The 21098-nt window shown below is 44.4% G+C and overlaps 1 protein-coding gene across 5 annotated transcripts in view; it reads left to right on the top strand.

The window, feature by feature from the left end:
* The first annotated feature begins 1683 nt into the window (after positions 1 to 1683).
* Positions 1684 to 21098, top strand: part of FAM3B (FAM3 metabolism regulating signaling molecule B) — a 32176-nt gene continuing 12761 nt past the window's right edge. For 3 of the 5 annotated variants that reach the window (XM_066370159.1, XM_066370157.1, XM_066370155.1), the window contains exons 1-7: positions 1684 to 1757; positions 6273 to 6416; positions 7705 to 7828; positions 13360 to 13418; positions 14714 to 14764; positions 15730 to 15817; positions 16634 to 16766. In XM_066370159.1, coding sequence (XP_066226256.1) covers positions 1739 to 1757; positions 6273 to 6416; positions 7705 to 7828; positions 13360 to 13418; positions 14714 to 14764; positions 15730 to 15817; positions 16634 to 16766 — 618 coding nt within the window. In that variant the 5' untranslated portion in view covers positions 1684 to 1738. Of the gene's footprint in view, positions 1758 to 1806; positions 2062 to 6272; positions 6417 to 7704; positions 7829 to 13359; positions 13419 to 14713; positions 14765 to 15729; positions 15818 to 16633; positions 16767 to 19291; positions 20147 to 21098 lie in introns of those variants that run through there. The other 2 variants (XM_066370158.1, XM_066370156.1) reach the window with 2 other exon arrangements.

The raw sequence follows: 21098 nt of genomic DNA, 5'->3' as shown, positions 1-21098 counted from the left end.
CAATGGATCAAAGAGGAAATCAAACAAGAAATCAAAACTACCTTGAGACAAATGAAAATAAAATCATAACTTCCCAAAATTTAGGGGCTGTAGCAAAAGCAGTTCTAAGAGGGAAATTCATAGCTTTATAAGCCTACCTTAAGAACAAGAAAATCTCAAATTAAATGATCTAACTTTGCCTGACCAGGTGGTGGTGCAGTGGATAGAGCGTCGGACTGGGATGCAGAGGACCCAGGTTCAAAACCCCTAGGTCACCAGCTTGAGTGCAGGCTCATCTGTTTGAGCAAGGCTCACCAGCTTGAGCCCAACATCACTGGCTTGAGCAAGGGGTCACTCGGTCTGCTGTAGCCCCCCCGGCCAAGGCACATATGAGAAAGTAATCAATGAACGATTAAGGTGCTGCAAAGAAGAATTGATGCTTATCATCTCTCTCCCTTCCTGCAGCCTGTCTGTCTCTGTCCCTCCCTCTGACTATCTCTGTCTCTGTCACAAAAAACAACAACAACAAACAAAAATCTAACTTTATACCTAAAGGAACTAGAAATAGAAGAACAAACCAAACCCAAAGTATGTAGAAGGAATGGAACAATGAAGGTCACAGTGGAAATAAATGAAATAGAAACCAAAAAGGCAATAAAAGATAAGTGAAACGAAGAGCTAGTCCTTTGAAAGGATAAATAAAATTGACAAACCTCTTGACTCATCAAGAAAAAAGAGAGCCCAAATAAAATCAGAAATAAAAAAGGAGAGATTCCAACTGATGCACAGAATATAAAGGATTATAAAGAATACTGTGGATAATTATATGCTGACAAATTGGACAACCTAGAAGAAATGGATAAATTTCTAGAAACATGCAACATTCCAAGACTGAATTAGGAAGAAACAGACAATCTGATCAGATTGATTACCAACAATGAAATAGAGTCAGTAATCAAAAAAGTCCAAACAGGACCAGGTAGCTTCACAGGTGGTTTTTATCAAACATTCAAAGAAGAAATATTACCTGTCCTTTCCAAACTATCCCCAAAAATTAGAGTTATGCTCTCTTCAAACACCTGCCTGACCCCCACCCTGGCACCCCCTGGCCTCTGTGTAAATAAGAGGGTCCGCAGGCCTGACACTAACCAGGGGGCCTCAGGACATTGTCCTTGCCCCGTTTTTCCTAATCACCCCTACCCCCCAACCCCTCATGGGAAAGAAGGAGGTGAACGCCTGCTGGAGGTGGCCCGCCCCTGCTGGGCTGTGGTAAAGCAGTGGGCAGGGAGACTGATCAGGGCAAAGAGCCCAGCAGTGCTGGACCTGAGCCACTGGGAACTCAGTTTTGAAGTTTTAAAGGCTCAAGTCATACTTCTCTTTGCAGCCATTTCTCCTTGAGAGATATTAATTTGGGGTCTGGGGCCACGAACCATTAAGGGACACAGTGTCCTCCCTTCAGAACAAACTATGCTCTCTGGCCCCCAGTCGCTGGGCAATATAGTGAGGGGGGGTGTCCTCAGGGGATTCAGACCCAGAGCTCATGGGCTCTCCCCAGCACATCTGCCAGATAGCCAGCGCACTGCCCGGGTACCACAGCGGTCTGGCCTGTCTGCCTTTTGCCCGCCCTCCCTGCTGCCTGCCCAGGGCGTGTTGCCTCGTCCTCCACCCAGTCAGAGTGAGGTAGGAGATCCCAGGGAGGTAGGAGATCACAGTCGCCTGCCGCCTGCCGGGGAGCTGTGTGGGGAGCAGCACCTGAAAGATGCGCCCAGGGGTTGCCGGTGAGTGCGACTTCCACCGCCAAAGGAGGATAAGTCCCGGAAACCGGGCAGAGGGATAGTGGCCGCCTCACAATTCCAGGGTCCGGCCTGCTGAACCTGAGGGTGGGGCTGGCGCTGTGGCCAAGTCTCCTCTCTGACCGGAACGGGAATGCGGGCAGCCAGCCCGGCAGAGGTGAATACTCTGGGGTTGGGAGCAGGTCGAGTAAACTCTACAGGGTTTACTCGAGCTCCTCTTGCCTGTTCCCACCTGCGCATCTGGGATTCCTGGCAGGGGGCTCAGTGAGTGTGATGTTTAGGCTGGAAAGTAAGTACTGTATTGTGGGAGCCAGGACTCAAGGAGCTCCGGGGGAGGGGGGGGTCCTTTTCTGGGAGAGCAGGTGCCTCCAGACAGCCTGGACCTACTGGGCCAGCAGGGGGCTGCCAGCTGCACGTAGAGGCACTTGTGAGCTCTACTTGGGGATCCTCTGCTAAGTCAGCAGTCATTAGCCACAGGTCCAATGACAGGACAGTAAAACAGCCCTTTTTAAGTCACCTGCGAATATGGGTAGGCGAGAAGTGGGGACTAATTAATGTGGAATGCCCCATCATCGCTGATGCTGTTCAGGCAGCATTTTTTCTAGGGCTGATTGTATTTTTATCCTCGTTTATCAAACTACTTCAGACTGTGGAATGGTTGGGGGAAGAATAGGGGAGAGGAAAGAAAAAAGGCAATTTCATCAGTCTTTTTATCTCACAAAGCCTGTCTTTCTGGCTGTGGCCTCTGCCGTCTGTCACTTCCCCGCCTCTCTCTAGAGGCGTTCCAGGGTGCAGGTGTTAACCAGCCACCTCTGTCACACTTGCCCTTCCCAAGTGGTTTTGCTGTTTTCTTTCTAGAACCTGTGGAGTCTGGATTCCTCTTGAAGTCAGGCAGCACATCTTGTACAGGACTGGAAAGTTCTCTTGGTCCCTACTGAGATAATTTCTCTGGCTTGGGACAGCAGGTCATCAGCCATGAGGTTTCTTAGACCAGCACTTCCAGTGCTAGCTTCTGGTTGTGTGGTCGGTCACACTCCATAAAGTTCTAAACACCACCTTTCTGCTCCGTTCCCAAAGTGTAAGAAAGCCACATTTGAGGATTTATTATTATTATTGTCATGTTTTCTACAAAACTATTTATTTCTGAACTGCCTTTGGTAACTTCTGTGAATTGTAGGATACACAAGTGGACATAGATCTTTGGGGGGCAGGGAGGAAACACCTCCCTTGGGGCACTGAAGTCCACTATCACTGTCTTGGAAGGATTTTTCACTCTATTACATGCTTATCTCATTTTGCTGGTTAGTAGAAAATGCTTTCTTACCCCAAGCCGCAGAAGTCATTCATGAGCTGTGAGGTCTTTTCATTTAAGCTTTGTCGTGACACTAGGTTTGTATTTGTCTGGCTGTGTGTGGTTGAGAGAAAGCTCACCTGCAGAAATTCAGAGCCATGTCACCTTTGACTTTGTGAACTAAATGTTTGGCAAAGTTCTTGGAAGCAACATTTTCGTGAATACAGTCAGTCACCAAGTCTGGCCCAGGCAGACCACTTATAGGAAGGATGTTCAGGTTGTATGTTTGGAATGAGTTAAGCAGCCAACGTCCTTCACCTATGATATGCAGTCATCCTAGTTCCTTGAAATGGGGGTGGGGGTCGGCATGTCAGCCTTTGCATGTGGGTTACCTTGCAAACCAGCCTTGGTGTCCAGGTGTGGTGTCTCCCAATCTTTTTGCCATAAAGCCTCTGTCAACAGGACAGTGACAACAGTGGACACTGAGGCCAGCAGGGCCTGGAGACACAAAGCAGCCAAGTCCCAAGTACAGTTCACCTACCCTCCGCCCTCCTGACCCCTCAAACACAAGAGGTACATGTGTGGCTATCTCCAGGGTGAGGGCACTTGTCTTGTGTTGGCTGGGCTGTCAGTGACAAATAGCTTCCTCATTCCATCTTGTCCTCTTTCTTACGAGTTGGAGGAAACCCCACCAGTGGAAGTGAGCTCAGAGGTGCTCTCTTCAGGGCCCCGGGACTGGAGAGGTGGGTCATCATGAGACCTCTGAACTGTGAGGTTTGCTTTCTTCTCCAATGTCAGTGTCCAGAGCCAGCCTAAGAGTCCTAAGAATCGGCAGGTGCATGATGGAAGGACACGCACACGCATGCACACATGCATACTAATTGAGGATTTCAAGGAGGAAGTTCACTAACTTCCTGCCTGTGCTCAGGGCTGCCTTTTGCTCTGAGGTGGAAGTGTGTAGGACCGTGTGTCTGTGAGCCCATGATGACTTTATTACCTTACAAGAAAAGGTTGGGTCCTGGTTACGGAATCACAGAAGGTTCCTGGACTTTGTGTACTTACCCCCTCCTGCCCAACCTCTGAAGCTGCTGGACCCACTCCCACCAGGGCGGGCCCACCTGGGGACCAGAAGCCCTCTCAGCTAAGTCTCAACTACCACCTTTTCCAAGACAAATCCTTACCTGTGCCCGCCTGGTGCTAGATTCTTCTCTGCTGTCCAGTGCCCCACCTGCTCTGCCATCACCTCCAGGGACTGGTCTCTCCTGGTGTAGCTGTCCGGCCCAAGGACAGGCTGAACCACAGCTCTCCAAGTGCTGCCTGCCTGCTCCTTGTCCCTTACCTCTTAGCTCCTAAGCCTGCCTCCCTTGCGCATCTTGGAGGCTTTCATGACTTGTGTTAGACCTGTGCATGGGTTACATATGGCTCACCACTAGCCAGTGTCCCATCTTTGCCTTTGGACCTACCCTCCCATCCTGGCATGGCCCTGGCTCTAGGTCTTGGCTTCTCCCAGCCACCACAGGAAACCAGACTGTCCCCAGCCTGGAGGTCATCAGTAGCACCCCCTTGCCCAGCCCACAGATACTTCGCAGCCTTCCTAGGAGTCCTGAAAAGTGTACAGGGGCGGGAGCTCGTTGTCTTGCTGGTGGGCAACCCCAGTCGGTAGTTCCACTTGTGAAAAGCCACAAGCGTTGTTATTCACTCTTCATTTCATTCCCTGTCACATCCGTCTATTCATCCTTGTTCATCTGGTGACAAAATGGTGTCTTCTTCCGAGTGCCTGTTCTTTACACATTTGAAAGGAAGCATTATAATTCTTTTTAGTCTTCTCCAAGCCAAACAGCCACTATTTGCTCAAAGATCTTGTGTGTGATGTAGTGACTAGAGCAGGGGTTGGGAACCTATGGCTCGCAAGCCAGATGTGGCTCTTTTGATGGCTGCATCTAGCTCACAGACAAATCTTTAATAAGAAAAAAAAACTTTAAAAATATAAAACATTCTCATGTATTACAATCCATTCATTTCCTATCACTCATGTTCATGGTTGCAGGTGGCTGGAGCCAATCACAGCTGTCCTTCGGGACAACACCAAATTTTTATTGGATAATGTGTAATATACACGGGTCGTTGTATGGCTCTCACAGAATTACATTTTAAAATATGTGGCATTCATGGCTCTCTCGGCCAAAAAATTTCCCGACCCCTGGACTAGAAGATCCTCTGAGTACTCTCTGGTTTGCCAGTTGTTTTCTTCAAATATGACCCTTAGATAAAATAGTCCCCTTGTGACCTGACACACACACGACACCGTGGACTATTGTTTCTGCTGAACTCAAAACAGTCAGGGCTGACTCTGGGTTTCCAGCAGCCACCTCTCCCAGTTCACCCAGTGTGTACCCAGCAGCACTTTCTGGAATGCCGTGCGGCCCGTGCACTGCTCTAGGTATGCAGGCAGTCCTGTAGGGAAGGGACCCGTGGTGTGCCCCACCAGCAAGGCAAGTGAAGAGCTTCCATAGGCTGCCTGTGCCAGTCATGGGTGCATGGTAGGCTGCACTGAGGTCGGGTCCCATGGCTGTTGGCAGGGCCTTGAAGAGAAGGAGAGGGAGGTGGGTGGGGATCTGTGCTGGAGAGCAGAGGGACAGACTCCTAGAGAGGTGTAGAGCTGGGGCGGGCCACCTCCCAGGCAGGTCGGCATGGGTGCAGCACAGGGCGAACGGGAACTCCAGGAGAGGGACCTCCATACCCAGGGCTCTCGTTTGTTTTCTGTGGCTACTTTGCCAGCTTTGGGATGTCCTGTGAGTCCTAGAAACAGCAGTGGCCACACTGTCCAGGTAGTTTGCGTTTGGAATTTCCCCGGCATGATGGTCTAAAGAGCATGGGGACTGTGTCGTTTAGATGTTAACATTTGAGAAAGTTCTAAGGCCCAATCCAGCAACAACATAACAGTGTAGCCTTGAAGACATTCATATCTTGTTTGTGTTATCTGCTTCTGTCTCCCTCCAATGCCTGGTCCCAGCTAAGTGGTTGGTGTTCATTAAAGCAGCCTGGGGCCCTTGCCTGACCCCACCTCCCAGGAGTAGTTTCTCTTCAGAGCACCCTGCTGACACTCGTGAATGAATGCACATGGGGGGGGGCAGGAGAGCTTGGAGCGGGTCTGCCTGATGGCACCTGCCCTGGCATTGGCATCCACATCCTGTCTGCTCTGTCTTCAGGCACGTTGAGAGCACTGCTCTTCATCTTTGCCTCCACATGCGCCTGGTACTCTGGGTACCTGCTGGCAGAGCTAATTCCAGACGTTCCCCTGTCCAGTGCCATCTACACCATCCAGAGCATTGGTGAGAGGCCTATCCTCAAAGGTCAGTACCACCGACCACGTACCGCCAGCCATGGCAGACTAAGAACTCTGCAGCTCAGCTCAGGGGTGGGCAGTGGCTTCTGGAAAATTTTACACTGATGACGACAGCAAGGAGGAGGAGGTAATATCTGCTCCTTCTGTTTCTGCACCAGTCCCACCCCTGCTCATCCTATGGGAGATTCCAAGTCCACTCATGCTATTAGGAAAGCAAACGAAGGAACTCTGTGTGCAGGTTGTGTTCAGTGAAAAGGTGTGTTTGGAATACAACTCAGATTGGGAATGCAGTGAAATTACAAAGCAGCTGCTCACAATGACATTGGGACCAGGCGGTGGCACAGTAGATAGAGTGTCAGACTGGGATGCTGAGGACCCAGGTTCGAAACTCCGAGGTCTCCAGGTTGAACCCGCACTTATCTGGCTTGAGCATGGGCTCACCAGATTGAGCAGAGGAGTCTCTGGCTTGAGTGTGGGATCATAGACAATGACATTGGATAATGTGTGGGCTGCTGAAATAATAAGCTGTACCCCTTTTCAAAGTCTCATGAATAAATATGCTGGTATATTTCTAATACAGAAATAAATTACACAAAGTTAATTTGCACAAATATAAAGAATTGGGGAATAATAAAAAAATTGTATCGGATTGAATTACCTTTTATAGTCAGAAAAAAAAAACACCTACTAGAAATTGTTGTGACTGGGTGTTTGCATTTAATAAGGTCTTCACAGTGAATTTGCGCAGAATAAGACAGACTAACTGCATACAGACTGGGGTGGGGCCCAGCACCATGGGAGTCCCTGCTTGTGCAGGGCATGGGAGATGCCCTCGAAGTGCTTACACTCTCATTCCCCCACTTTCCCCACAAAATTAGAAGTCTGTCCTGGACACAGCTTCCTCCAGGCGCTGCCTTTAACACCAGACATTTTGGAAGGAATCATTCCCATGGTTCCTGATTCAGCCATCGCATGCCATGGATGTTGGCTAAATGACCAGCCATGGGCAGTGATTCCCAACTCTTAAAATTGTTATGCCTACAAAACATCCCCTCCCTTTTGGATATTTGTTATTTTAAGACAAAAGCAGATTAAATTAACTTTGTATCTTTAAGGGAATTTCTGAAGCTTCTAATGAAAATTGGTGACCCCTTCCCCACTGCTATGTCTCCGCACAGCCTTGGGACGTGCGGGTGTGAAGCCCTGGGACAAAACGGCCATGTTCAAGGTCAAGCAGTGGGCTCACCCAATAAATCCTTGCATGATGCTAACTGTTATATTCTTGTTCATTACAGCACCAGCCCCCAAAAGGCAAAAATGTGACCACTGGTCCCCATGCCCCCCGAATACCTATGCCTACAGGTTGCTCAGCGGTGGTGGCAGAAACAAGTATGCCAAAATCTGCTTTGAGGATGAGCTGTAAGTACTGGTGTGAAAAGGGGAACTACAACTTCCCCACTCAATCCCTTTTCTCCTCTGAGGCTGACTGAGCAGCGAGTCTGTCCCCAGAGAGAAGGGCACATCCTCGACCTGAAGCAGAGACTGGGAGTCTCTGGACTGGGAATGCTGTGCTCCTTGGGGAGGGTGTGCCTTGTGGGTGTGTCCTCGTGCGGACCAGTGCATGCCTTCATGGGACAACCATTACAAAGCACATGGACTGGGAGCTTATACAACAGAAATGTGTTCTCTCCAAGTTCAGGAGGCTTGGAGTCCAAGGTCAGGGTGTGGGCAGGACTTGTTCCTTCTGTGGCTGTGCGAGAGAATCTGTCCATGCCTCGTTCCTTGGCATGTAGGTGGCTGTCTTCTCCCTGAGTCTTGTATCATCTCCTTCCGGGTGAGTATCTGTGTCCAAATTTCCCCTTTTATAAAGGAGAGCAGTCCTGTTGGCACACCGATCTGGGGTGACCTGTTACACTGCAGGCAGCAAGGTTGCTCTTGAGGCCGCTGCACAGCCGTCACCTGGCCTCCCTCTCCACCCTCATCCTGGGGATGACCTTTGCCTCCCTCTCTGGAGCTTCAGCCCATTTCCAGGATATTCAGGAACACAATATGTTCCACCTTCTCAGTTCCCTCCCTAGTTTTGCTAGACCACATCCTCTAATAACATCCCAAGAAAAACGTAGAAGGAGAGGTAAAAATTTTAAAGATTGTTCGTGTTTAAAGTATATTCATTCTCCTTAACCATTCATTGATAGTTCGGCCGAGTATCAATTCTCTATATATTAGAAATAATTTCTGCTTCATATTGTAAGGTCATTGCCTGGAACCAGATTACCCTCTCACCAGCAATATTCAAGTGTGGTAACTAACCATGAGAAAGTGCTCCTTGGGTCTCCAGCAGTGGGGCATTCATTGACCCAGAGGTCCCATTGCTGCATCCTGAAAGCGATAGAGGTCATACATCCATGGGCTGCTTCAAGCAGGTGACAGAGCACTTTTAAAGTTGACAATATCCATGATATTTGTTGAAGGTGGTAAGGCAGACTTTATCCAAGGTGGGCCATGGAAATCACTGCAGGGACCTCTGCAATGGGATCTTGCAGTGGGAGGAATAGACTAAACTTAACTCCAAATACAGCATGGGTAAGTGGGAATTATAGTCAAGGAGCAAGGTGGGGTCAGTGCATAGAAAATGACTAAGAGGAAACATCAGGCTTCAGAGGGATTCTGCTAAACTGACCTAACAGGGTTCTTGCTGAAGACCGGCTGGGGTAATTGGACCTCATCTGGGCATAAGGTGTGGAGGGTGAGGAACCAAATCAGACAGGGAAGGTGATCAGATATCAAAGGTGGGGTTCTACTTAAACTGACTAAGCAGAATTCTTGCTAAAACTGGACAATGAAGAGATAGGCACTGTTGTCCAAAAGTTAGGCCAGTTAAAAAAGAGCTCTGGAGAGCCTGAGTAAAGAGTTGAGTGCAGGAGAGAATCTTGGCCAGCCCAGAGGGCTACCAGGCAGGCCCATTCCTGGGAGACATGGGTTCCAGTATGCCCAGTGGCCTTGCTGAATGCTACCAAGACTGCACAGCAGCCTGGTCCACCCAAGCTTTCTCTCTCTTTCCTTCACTTAGGGTCAGGCCTGCAGTGTGGTCTGACAGCTCTCCCCAGTTAACACTGTCCCCCACCCCATCTTCTCTCATAGGCATTTCCCCCAGTAAAAATTCTTCTGCCTTTAATCCTGTTCTGCTGTCTGCTTCTCAGAGGACTCAGATTAACTTAATGAGAATGACTGTTTCCCCACCATTCGTCCAACACTTGTTGGCCATTATTCTGGCCTTTGCCATTGTGGGAGATGAAACTTGGAGTTCGGGTCAGATTTTTACTTTGTGATTACTCTTGCTGTGAGTGAGTTGAAGATCTCTTTATGCTAAATCTTTGTATGTATTTTTTGTCAACTATATTTTCATATGTCTTGCCCAGTTTTATTTCTGTCTTTGGCCATTTTTATTGACTTGTAAGATTCTTGATATAGTTTGTCTTTTTATTTATTAAAATGGTATTTCTAAATATGCTTATACCTTAGTTACCATATGATCTTTACAAAGCAAAGAAACTATAACCGTATAGTGAAAGCAAAAATTTTTAAATTTAAAAAAACAATAAAAACAAACAAACAAAAAACAACATGATGGTTTTACAAACAAGTATACGTCACATAATAGTAAGTGGTCTGAAAACTGCCAATTAAAGGTGCCCACTGTTCCCATTCCCTTAAGACATTTTAGTTTCTGATTTATCTTTTCTAGTGTTTGTTTTTATGTTAAAAATAAACAAATTTCATATGTATAATTAGTCTATATCCATGTTTGTGTCTTAAATTTGTATATGTACATATACATGTGTGAGTGTATTTATGTGTGTAAAAGGTAGCAAAATCTATACACAGTTTCTCACTTTTTCACTTAATAGTGTAATAGAGATCATCCATATCAGTACACAGAGATTGTTCTCATTCCAATTTATAGGTACATAATATTCTATACATGGGTGTATCAGAGTTTATTCAATCAGATCTACTTTGGTAGAAGTTTTTAATGGAAATCTTTTAGTATTACAGGTAATACTGCAATTAATAACCTTGTGAATCTGTTGTTTTGAATTAGTTATAATAAAGCGAATACCTGTGTAATCACCATTCAAGCTAAGAAATAGACTATCGCCAGACCAGTGGTGGCACAGTGGATAGGGTGCTGACCCAGAATGCTGAGATCGCCAGTTTGAAACCTGAAGTCATTGGCCTGAGTGTAGGCTCACTGGCTTGAGCACAAGGTGCTTGACATGATCCCGAGGTTGCCAGCTTGAGCCCAAGGCTGCCAGCTTTAGTAAGGGGTTGCCGGCTAGGCTTGAGCCTGAGGTCACCAATACAATCCCCAGTCAGAGCATGTACAAAAAGCAATCAATGCACAACTAAGTGGAGCAACAAGTTGATGCTTCTCTCTTTCTCTCTCTCCTCCTGTCTCTCTCCCTCTCAAAAAGAAAAGAAAATAAAAAAATATAGAGTCTATCTGGTACCAGCCTGTCATGAGTCCTCTGTGCACCCCTTCCCAAATGCAGCCCCCTCTCCTTACTGCCCATGGTAACCTCTATTCTTTCTTTCATAGTGATCATTTCCTTGCTTTGCTTTTCTTGATAGTTTTATAGCCTGACTCTGCATGGCATAACACTATTGTTATTTTATCTGTTTTGAACTTTACATTAATATAATATAAAACCATATAGTCTTTTATGTCTTACTTATTTCACTCAAAATTATATCTGTGAAAATTACCCTTGATTTTGGGTAAAGTTCCATTGTTTTTCTTGGTAAGTCAGCTAATAATTTAATTGTTGATATTATGACAATAACGGCCTTTTTCTCCCTCTCTGATTTCCTTTAAGAATGTTTGCTTATCTTTGGCCTTCAACACTTGTACCATGCTGTGTCTCTTGTTGTTGTTTTATCTTTCTTGGAATTTATTGAGCTTCTTTAATATGTATGTATTGAAGTCTTTCATCGCATTTAATAAATTCTTTGTTATTACATTTTCTGCCCCATTTTTTCATCTTTCTCTGAGACTCTTAGTGAAACATGTCAACCTTCATTATTATAATCTCAATAACCTACAGTCTCTTTTTATTTTCCATTTTGTATATTTCTGTCCTTCATGTGAACAGAGCTGTTTCCCTCTGAACTGCTTTCCAGCTTACTAATTCTTTCTTCTACTGTGCCTAATTTGTTAAACCCTTCTATTAGCTACTAATTTCAGTTATTATATTACTTTAGTTTTAAAACCTCCTTTTGGTTCTTTTTTTAATCTTTATTTCATTTTTTGAAGTTTACAGTTCTGAAATTTTCAACTTTATTTATTATCTTATGTCCAATATTAAGTATAGTTAGTTTAAAGTCTGTTGGATAATATTACTCTTTGGAGCCCTGTGAGCCTTTCACTATTATCTATTGTTTTCTGCGGTTCCATTGGCTCTTGTTTTTGCTGGCTTCTTTCCTTATGTGCCAGATTACATTTGATAGTGTACCAGGCAGTACATTTGAAATTTGTTTGTTTCTTTTCCAATTAAGGCATTAGATGATAATATCATCTTCTTCTGAGAACTTTTGTTAACATTTGTCAGGGACCTGAAATCATTAGCAGAATATAAAGATCTGAATAAATGTTAAAGATTAAGATTCTTCTAATCACATAGTAGGCTGCAATTATGCAAGTTTTTATTTATTTCTGTTACACTCTCACTTTTAGGATTCAGCCCTCTTTCATTCCAACCCAAATACAACAGGGAGGCGGGATGGAATCGAAGATGGCCCTCCCTTTGATGGGCTCTGGTTTCCAACTTTTGTCCCCTTAGCCTCACATGGTTGTCAGAAGTGGGACTCACCTTCTTAGACACTGTTTCTAGAATCAGCAAATATTTCCAGAATACAAGTGGCATTAAATTCTGAGCTCAGCACCTTGACATTTAGTCTTCTCCAAAATCTTGGCCTAGAATTTTTTACTAATATAACATATTCAAGAAGATCTTTTTTTAAGTCTTTTTTTAGTGTTTTTTTTTTATGGAAGAATATATTCAAATTATCTAATTTTCCATTATTGTAAATGGAAGCTTCTTTTTCAGTGCTTATGGAATATTCTCTAAAATCTAAAAGCTACTCCTCCAAAAAGGACTTAGCCTAAGAGCAGAATATTCTAGTGCCATATTCACTACTCCAATGCATGGGAAAAGGAGAACAGCTTCCACGTTTTCCACATTTTCTTTTTTATGAAACAAATTTGTCACTTATTCTAAAACTTTACAGAGGATTTGTGCATACATATGTGACATTCCAAAGATCTTCAGAACTAATTACCATCTCCAAGAAAGTTAGTCTTCTTCCTTGAAATTGACATTCATATTCCCTGATTTAAAGCAAAGAATTAAGTGAAGTACTAGACTTACTGAAGGAGATAAGCCGGGTTGCATTTTGTGGTCAGATAAAAGGACCACAAGAGTTCTGCATCAATACACTGAGGGGGAAAGAATGTCTATAAGTTGATACCAGACTTGGGTTAGATCTGTCTCTTTGGTTCACCTCTTCTACTTCATTTTAGTAAAACAGAACAATGAATGCTCGGGAGGAGGTTGAGGATTTAGTGTGTGGGGGAGGAATGTTTGTAAAGAGCCTGTGCTAGAAAAAATTTAGATTTTTCTCTCCCAGGCTCTTTGTCTAAATTATAAGATTACATGTGGTGTCCAGGTTCCCTGAGGGACTGAGTCTAGAGGAACTTGGTTATAGCAGTGTGTGGAGTGAGTGTGAGGGTGACTGTCAAGGGATCTGGGTCCGGCTGGTACACATGTGAGTAGGAACAATGTGACAATGGATGGGGCAGTGACTCTCCCAGAAGACATCACGGGGCAGGAAGGGCCACCCTCTGCTTGGTGGAAAAGGAGTTCTTTGACCAGCACTTTTTTACCTTTCAGGCTCATCAGAGAAAAGACTGGAAATGTTGGGAGTGGAATAAATATTGCCATTGTCAATTGTGAGTTATGAGATGTTTTTCTTTAAAAGCTCTGTGATTGGAATTTCAAAGATACTTTGGTTTTTCAATGGTTTTTTCACTCAATCTAGGTTTCTATTTTAATACACTTTTTAAATTATATATTAATGGGTCCTGGCCGCTTAGCTCAGTGAATAGAGCATCAGCCTGGCATATGGCATCCTGGGTTTGATCCACTGCAGTCAAGGAACACAGGAGAAGTGACCATCTGCTTCTCTTTCCCTCCCTCCTTTTCTCACAGCCAGTGTCTCCATTGGTTCGAGTGTTGGCCTCAGGTGCTGAGGATACCTTGGCGATTAGAGTATCAGCCCCAGACAGGGATTGCCAGGTGGATTCCAGTTCAGACCATTCCAGTTCTGTCTCTGTGCCTCCCCTCTTCTATCAAAAAAAAAAAAAAAAAAAAAAATATATATATATATATATATATATATATATATATATATATATATATATAATTACTTTTTCAATGCTTCACTTAACAGATTATTTGTGGTTCCAAAAACAAAACTGAAGCCAAGTATAGATTAAACAAACAAACAAAGAAGGACTGGCAGAGGCTGGGTGAAACAATTCAAGCAGACCTGGGGCCACAGACTGTCCTGGATTTGAGCCTCAATTTTGCTCTCAGATTACTAGTAGCTCAACAGAGGGTGATACCACCAGCCAGTTCCTGCCTCTGTGTGACAGAAGGGACCCCTGATAATAACAATCGTGGCAGGTTTGGGAAAGGGGTTTTGTATGGTGTCCCTGGGAGCAAGCTGTCAAGTAATCCAGTGACAGCGGGATCATAGGAACTCAGGACAGGATGTGCCCAGCACGGAAATCCAGAGGGCAACCTAAAGCACGAAGCAGAAAGGGCCGAGGTGGGGACTCTGGGTCTCTGCTGGGAGACACAGGTGCAGCAGGAAAGTGTAGAGTCAACCCTGTCGGGAAACAGACGGGCAGGAAGTTTCAGAGCAGCTACAGATCCCAGTCTCCCTGACCGGCCTTGGGAACAGACGGGCAGGAAGTTCCAGAGCAACTACAGACCCCAGTCTCCCTGACCGGCCTTGGGAACAGACGGGCAGGAAGTTCCAGAGCAACTACAGATCCCAGTCTCCCTGACCGGCCTTGGGAACAGCCCTCGGGCAGGCAGCCACATTCCTCAGCGGGCTGCTGGCAGCCATGCTTCCTGGAAAGAGACAGGGAAGAAACAGGCCAGGTTGAGAACTCTGGTGCCACAAATACACCCTGAGTCCCATGAACTTTCTTTTAAAAGCTCTTCCTTTTATTTTCAGATGTGACTGGGAAAGTGATAGCAACGCGATATTTTGCTATGAACGAAGGTGGTAAGACAACTTTCCTGTTAAAATTTAAATAAATTATAAACATAAATTAAGATTTGAAAAACACACTAATAATACCAACATTCTTATTTTGTCTACTAAGCAAATTACCAAAAGTTCATGTTGCATATTCTAGAACGGTCGTCCACAAGTCCTCTGAGTCACTGAGTTCATATAATACAGTTTGAAGGCATTATCTAGAAAATTCCTTTTCTCTGGTCACACTTGTCCTGAATCTTTTCCTTCTGTTCTTTCATTGGATGACAAGAAAGAGACTTTTTAAAATCAAATAAGGCAGTCAGCATTCAGCCCTGAATGTCATCCTAATGACTGCCCTGTGCCTGGTGTCCACTGGGCTTGGCACACACATCTCTGGGCCCAACGATGCCCACCCCCCTTCAATGGTTTCTCCATTCTGGGCATTGGGTATTGGCTACAATTGTCAGTCAGGATATAGCAGCCCATTTTTATTTTTATTTAACACCGAGAGTTATTAAAAATAAGCTCTATAAAGATAATGGAGAAGAGTCACGAGAAATGCCTGGGGGCCCTTCATGAGAATTAGGCATTTTTTACTCTGCAGCTGACTTAAACATAACTATAAATAACAAGCCCCAGTGGTAAATACTGGGGTTGGAGATTCACTTTCTTTTTTCCTGAAAGGCATAGACAAGCCTCTCAGCAAAGACTTCCCCATGTAGGGTCTGGTGTGTAGTCCTCGTCTCTGTCCTGCACATCAGTTCCTGGAGATGCTCTGACCTGGGATGCTTGTGCATGGGTCAGGGCTTCCTTAGTAATTGCAGAGGACGAAAAGCTGAAATGCCATTGGCATGGTGCAGAGAGGAGCTCTAGGGAGGGAGACCTCACAGTATCAGGTATACAGACACTGAGCACTGAGCAAGCAGAGCACATGGGGCAAGAGTCTCAGTTAACAGAGCTCCTAATGCTGGTTTGCATTGACCCAACAGAGAATTCTGGACCAATGACAAAGTTCATTCAGGGTGCTCCTGAGAAGTCCCTGCTCTTCATGGTGACCCACAATGATGGCAGCAGCCGGTGAGTGTGTACAACTTTGTCACAGCAGTGAGGATGGGGAAGAGAAGCAGCAGGGCAGAGAGCTGAGTCCCTCTGCACCCTCTAGGAAGCAACAAAATGCCAAGAAGCAAGATACTTATTTAAAGAAAAGGAGTGGAGGCCATGACAAAATAGACTGCAGCTCTTGGACACAGCATTTTCCACATCTCTTTAACCTCAGACTTTATTTTTTATAGAACTTCTTACCAGACTGAAGTTTTTTGTTGTTTTTTTTCAGACTGAAGTTTTTTGATGCATACTCAGAAAAACTCAGATTTCACTCATTTTGGAAAATCTGAACTTGTTACTTTTTTCTTTTCCTTTCTACACTCCTTCCTTAGCTTACTCTTAAGTTCACCCTTTTGCAATGGGAGTAGATTTGGGATTGGTTCTTCTTTTCTGATGCTGGCTTTGTTGAATGTGAAAGAGATGGTTTTGACCTTTGCTTTCATCTTTCCACAACTTCTGCCACTTTATTTTGTGGTCAGTGAACAGGAGGGTCAGCAAGGAGTGGAAATTGTTTTGTCTGAGTGTGACAGGGTGTTTGACCTTGGAGACACAAGGACTTTTCGAAGTTGAGAGTTAAAAGTCTGTGCCCAAAATTGAGTCTTAGAGTCCTGGATGTTGTCACATGTTTAATTAGAAACCTGACTTAATCAGCCAGCATGGGTGCTGTTCTCCTCCTGTTTACACCCCAGGAAGGCATTACTGTAGAAACCTCAGTCCTAGGACAAGCACAGTGTGACACACAGGAGTCCTCACGCAAGACATTCAGAGACTCTCCCTTTTGTCTCCCAGACTGAAGGAGGATGCCAAGAAGGCCATAGAAGCACTTGGAAGCAAAGAAATCAGGAATATGCGATTCAGGTCAAGCTGGGTATTTCTTGCAGCGAAAGGCTTTAAACTTCCTGCAGGACTTCAGAGAGAGAAGGTAAGTGGTGGTTCTTGTTATTTTAAGTATAGTTCAGCAGTTCTCAACCTGTGGGTCGCGACCCCGCCCACAGGTTGAGAACCATTGGTATAGTTGGTTTATCATATTATATTAGTTTCAGGTGTACAATATAGTGATTCAACATTTACATACCTTACAATGTGATCACCACTCTAAGTCTAATACCATCTGTCACTGTGTAAACTTACCACAAGGTGAGTGGTTTTTAAATGTCCCTTCTCACAAATGGTTGGTATAGTATGGGCTGTGTTTTGAAAGGTTCCCAGTCCATTACAACTCCCTGTCTCTAAACACATCCCTGCATAGAGTGCATCCCACACAGAGCGATGCAGAGATGCTAGCCCAGTCTGACCATTTACCTCCCCACTCAGGAGTCCTCGTTCGTAAAGCTGGGAAAAATCACACCTTCCACGCATTAGGAAGAATGTTCTTTGACATGTCATTATAGGTGAAACCATCCATGCTAAAATGTTTGGCAACTTTTCTCAGTAGATCAGCATTAGAAAGACACTTGACTGAAGTTTCAATTCTCAAATCTCTTTAAAAATAGAAAATTCTGAATGGGCTATTGGTATGGACTTTCCATCATGGTGCAGCCAACATAGTCCACTCTCTCCTTTGCCTCCGTGTGGGGATAGTAACAGTGCTTACCATTAAGGTGGTTCTGAGACCACTCAAGCCTGAAGTGCTTACTGCAGGACAAGCACCGGACACTGAATTAACGTGGCTTTTGTTGTTGTCATAATTGTTCATGTTTGATTTGAAGCCCTTTTATTCATCAAAACAAAGTGAACAGCAAATGAATGAAGTTCTAATATATTAACTTAGTCACCTCTGAAAATCCCTGCTTAGAGTTGGGGACATATTGTAGGATTTATCAGCTGAAGCCTCCAGGGATGGTAGCAGTATCTTTCAAATGGTGCTGAGGCACAACGGGGAGCTTCCTGCCTGCCACAGAGCAGGACCTCCGGCTCTCCTTGAGAGAATGGCCTCTATCCACAGGCTAGAAATTCAAATGAGGCAGAGATTTGAATGGCACCAGGTTGTGCTACAAGTTGCTTTTGACTTCAGGTGAGGACATTTAGTCCCAGTTTCCTCCTTGCACTGTCTGGCATGGAGATGGTTTGGAAGGAAGACAAACGGAAACGGGCAGTGGCCAAGCCTCTGCCATGCAGGCAGGACCACCGCGGTGGAAGAGGGGGGAATGGTTTGGGTGGATGTGATTTCAGTGCACCTCACAGCCAGGTAACTTGTGACTGGTGCCCAAGGGAAGCCCTCTAGCTTCTCTGACCCTTTATTGTAGCCCTCTGGAAGCTCAGAATTCACGGCAATTTTAGCATGCATCTGAAAAAGCGCATTTTTTCCTTGTAACACCCATGTCCCTCCACAGCTGGGAAGCCAGTTCTGCAGAACATGCCAGGAGCATATACTGAGGGCCCCCGCCAAGACCACCCATTACTAATGATCGGGTTTGGACACCCAGTGTATTTGAGACCTCGTGGACTTGTCCTAGTGAGTGAGGCATTCCCGGGGCTCCGTGTGGTGCCTCTCCCTGGGCCACCACTGCCTGGACTGGCAGAGGGGTGAGGTGAGCCAGGTGCAGTTGGGAGAGGGGGCTTGGTGTCCAGGGTCAGGTGTGATCCTGAACAAGCCACTTTGCATCTCCGGGCTTGAGTTTTCTGATCTATGTAATGCAAGGAAAGCTATGCACTTCTTTAGCTCCTGTGACGTGGGTGTGTACTTCATTTACCCATGGCTTTCCTCAGGCTGACTCTGAAATGATACAGGACCCCCTCTCCTCCACCCTTTGTAGAGAATGAGTAACAATCTGGCATTTCATGGGTCTCTACGTTTCATCTACCTACCTGTGTGGCTTTAGGCAAGTCACTCAATTTCTCTGTCCCTCAGAGTCAGCCCCTGTGAGGAAGGGATAAAGATAGCACCTATCACACAAGAGTCATTGAGGATTAAGTGAGAACATGTGGAGCTCGGCAAGGACCTGAGCACAGAGTCCTGCAACCCAGAGCTTCCCTGCTCTTCCCAGCCAGCCTGCCCCACTGTCCTTCCCAAACTGAGTCTCCTTAAGAAGCCCTGAGGGCCAGGCCCTGGGCCGGCCAACTGAACTATTGTCGAACCCCAGAGCGTGGGGTCTGCTGGGGGTTCCATTGTGTAGGGAGGGACCCACTGCATTGATCTTCCTGAGGAAATAGATGCTTTTTTCCATGTGCACACCCAAACCACCACCCAAAACTCCAGCTGGCTTTTTTATAGAAACTGACAAACAGATCTTAAAATTCATGTGAAAATTCAAGGGATCCAGAATAACCAAAACAATCTTTAAAAAGAATGAAGTTGGAGGACTCACACTTCCCAGTTTGAAAACTCACTGTCATAGTCATCAAGACAGTATGGTACTGGTGTAAGACAAACATGTCAACCCATGGAATCAAATAGAGGGTTCAAAAATAAAACCTCACTTTTTTCGTCATTTGATTTTTCAAAAGGGTGCCAAAACCACTTTATATGGAATGAGTAGTCTTTTCAACACGTGACACTCACATGCAGAAGAATGAATTTGGGGCCCTACATCACACCAGATATGGAAATTAAGTCAAAATGGGCCAAATGACTAAATGTAGGAACCAGAACCATTAAACTCTTAGAAAACATAACCATAAATCTTTGTGACCTTGAATTAGGTACTGATTTCTTAGATACAAAACCAAAAGCATAAACAACAGCAAAACAATATGCATTGCATCAGAATTTAAAACTTCTGTACATCAAAGGACAGCACCAAAAAAGTGGGAGAAAAAAAATTGCAAATACAAGACTGATACCCAGAATTTATAAAGAACTCTTACAGCTCAATAACAAAAAGACAAATAACCCAATTCTAAAGTGGACATAGGATCTGAATAAACATATTTTCAAAGAAGATACACAGATGGCCAGCAAGCACATGAGAAGATGCTCGTAATTTGCCATTAGGAATGTGCAAACAGAAGCCACATGAGATACTAATTTATCCTCACTGGGATGACTGGAATAAAAACATCATAAAGAGTGTTGACAAGGAAGTGGAAACTTTGGAACCTTCATGTGCTACTGCAGAAATGTAATAATAGAACTGCATTGGGAAAAATTCTGGAAGATATTCAAAAACTAAGGCATATTGTTACCATGTTACTTAACAATTCCACTCCTAGATATAGATCCAAGAGGATGAAAACATGTCCACGCAAAAACTTGTACATGAACGTGCATTATTTATAATAACCAAAAACTAGAAACAACCCAAATGTCTTATTAATACACTGCTCACAAAAATTAGGGCATCAGGGAACATGCAGATACTTCAGTACTTTCAGCCTTTTGTACCGTGCATTTTCACCAATGAAATAAAAGTTGGTTTTGCATCTCATTTGCATAATCAAACAACTTTCTCTGACTTGTCGTTTGCTTTCCTGATGTTCTTGTTTAATTTAAAAAATATCAAATGCTCTTTTTATTGCTTCATATTTATTATGAAATATCCCCTAATTTTTGTGAGGAGTATATATAAAAGAAATATAAATAAAATATTGAATAGCCATACACTTGAATATTATTCAGAAACAAAGTACTGGTACACACTGCAACATGGGTGAATCTAGAAAACATGCTAGATGAAGAAAACCAATTTCCTTTAAATGAAATTTGCAGAATAGAGAAAATTCATAGAGACAGAAAGTAGACTAGTGAATGCCTGGGGCTGCGAGGGACAGGGAATGGCTGTGTATGGGGAAAATAGCCTAAAATTGATTGTGATGGTTACATAACTCTGCAACTATACTGAAAACCATTGAAGTGTGCACTCCGGGTGAAATTTATAGTATGTCAATTACAGGTCAAAGCTGTTATATAAAAAAGGATCTATAACTAGAATTCCAAAGTTTAGAATGCATATTATATTTTAAGCATTAAGTTAAGAGTATGCTGTTCAATATAGCATCTACTAATGAAATTTGCATTTACATTTATTATGTTTGCATTAAATTTATTAAAATTAAATAAAACTTAAAATTCAATTCATCCATCGCTCACAGTAGGCACATTTCAAGTACTCGATAGCCAGTCATGGCTAGTGACTATTCTATTGGAAAGTGTCAGTCACAGAATATTTACATCATTGCAGAAAGTTCTGGTGCTGCATACCCACCTGGTTCAAATAGTATTAGGAAGCATGTTGAGAGGAAATCAAGTGCCCAGAGTGGGTTGGAGCAAATTCCATTCTAGGAAGTGATTCTCTTTAATCACTTCCTAGAATGG

Source organism: Saccopteryx leptura, chromosome 2, assembly GCF_036850995.1.
Source record: "Saccopteryx leptura isolate mSacLep1 chromosome 2, mSacLep1_pri_phased_curated, whole genome shotgun sequence".
NCBI classification, from domain to species: Eukaryota; Metazoa; Chordata; class Mammalia; order Chiroptera; family Emballonuridae; genus Saccopteryx; species Saccopteryx leptura.
This window is presented reverse-complemented; position numbering and strand designations above follow the sequence as displayed.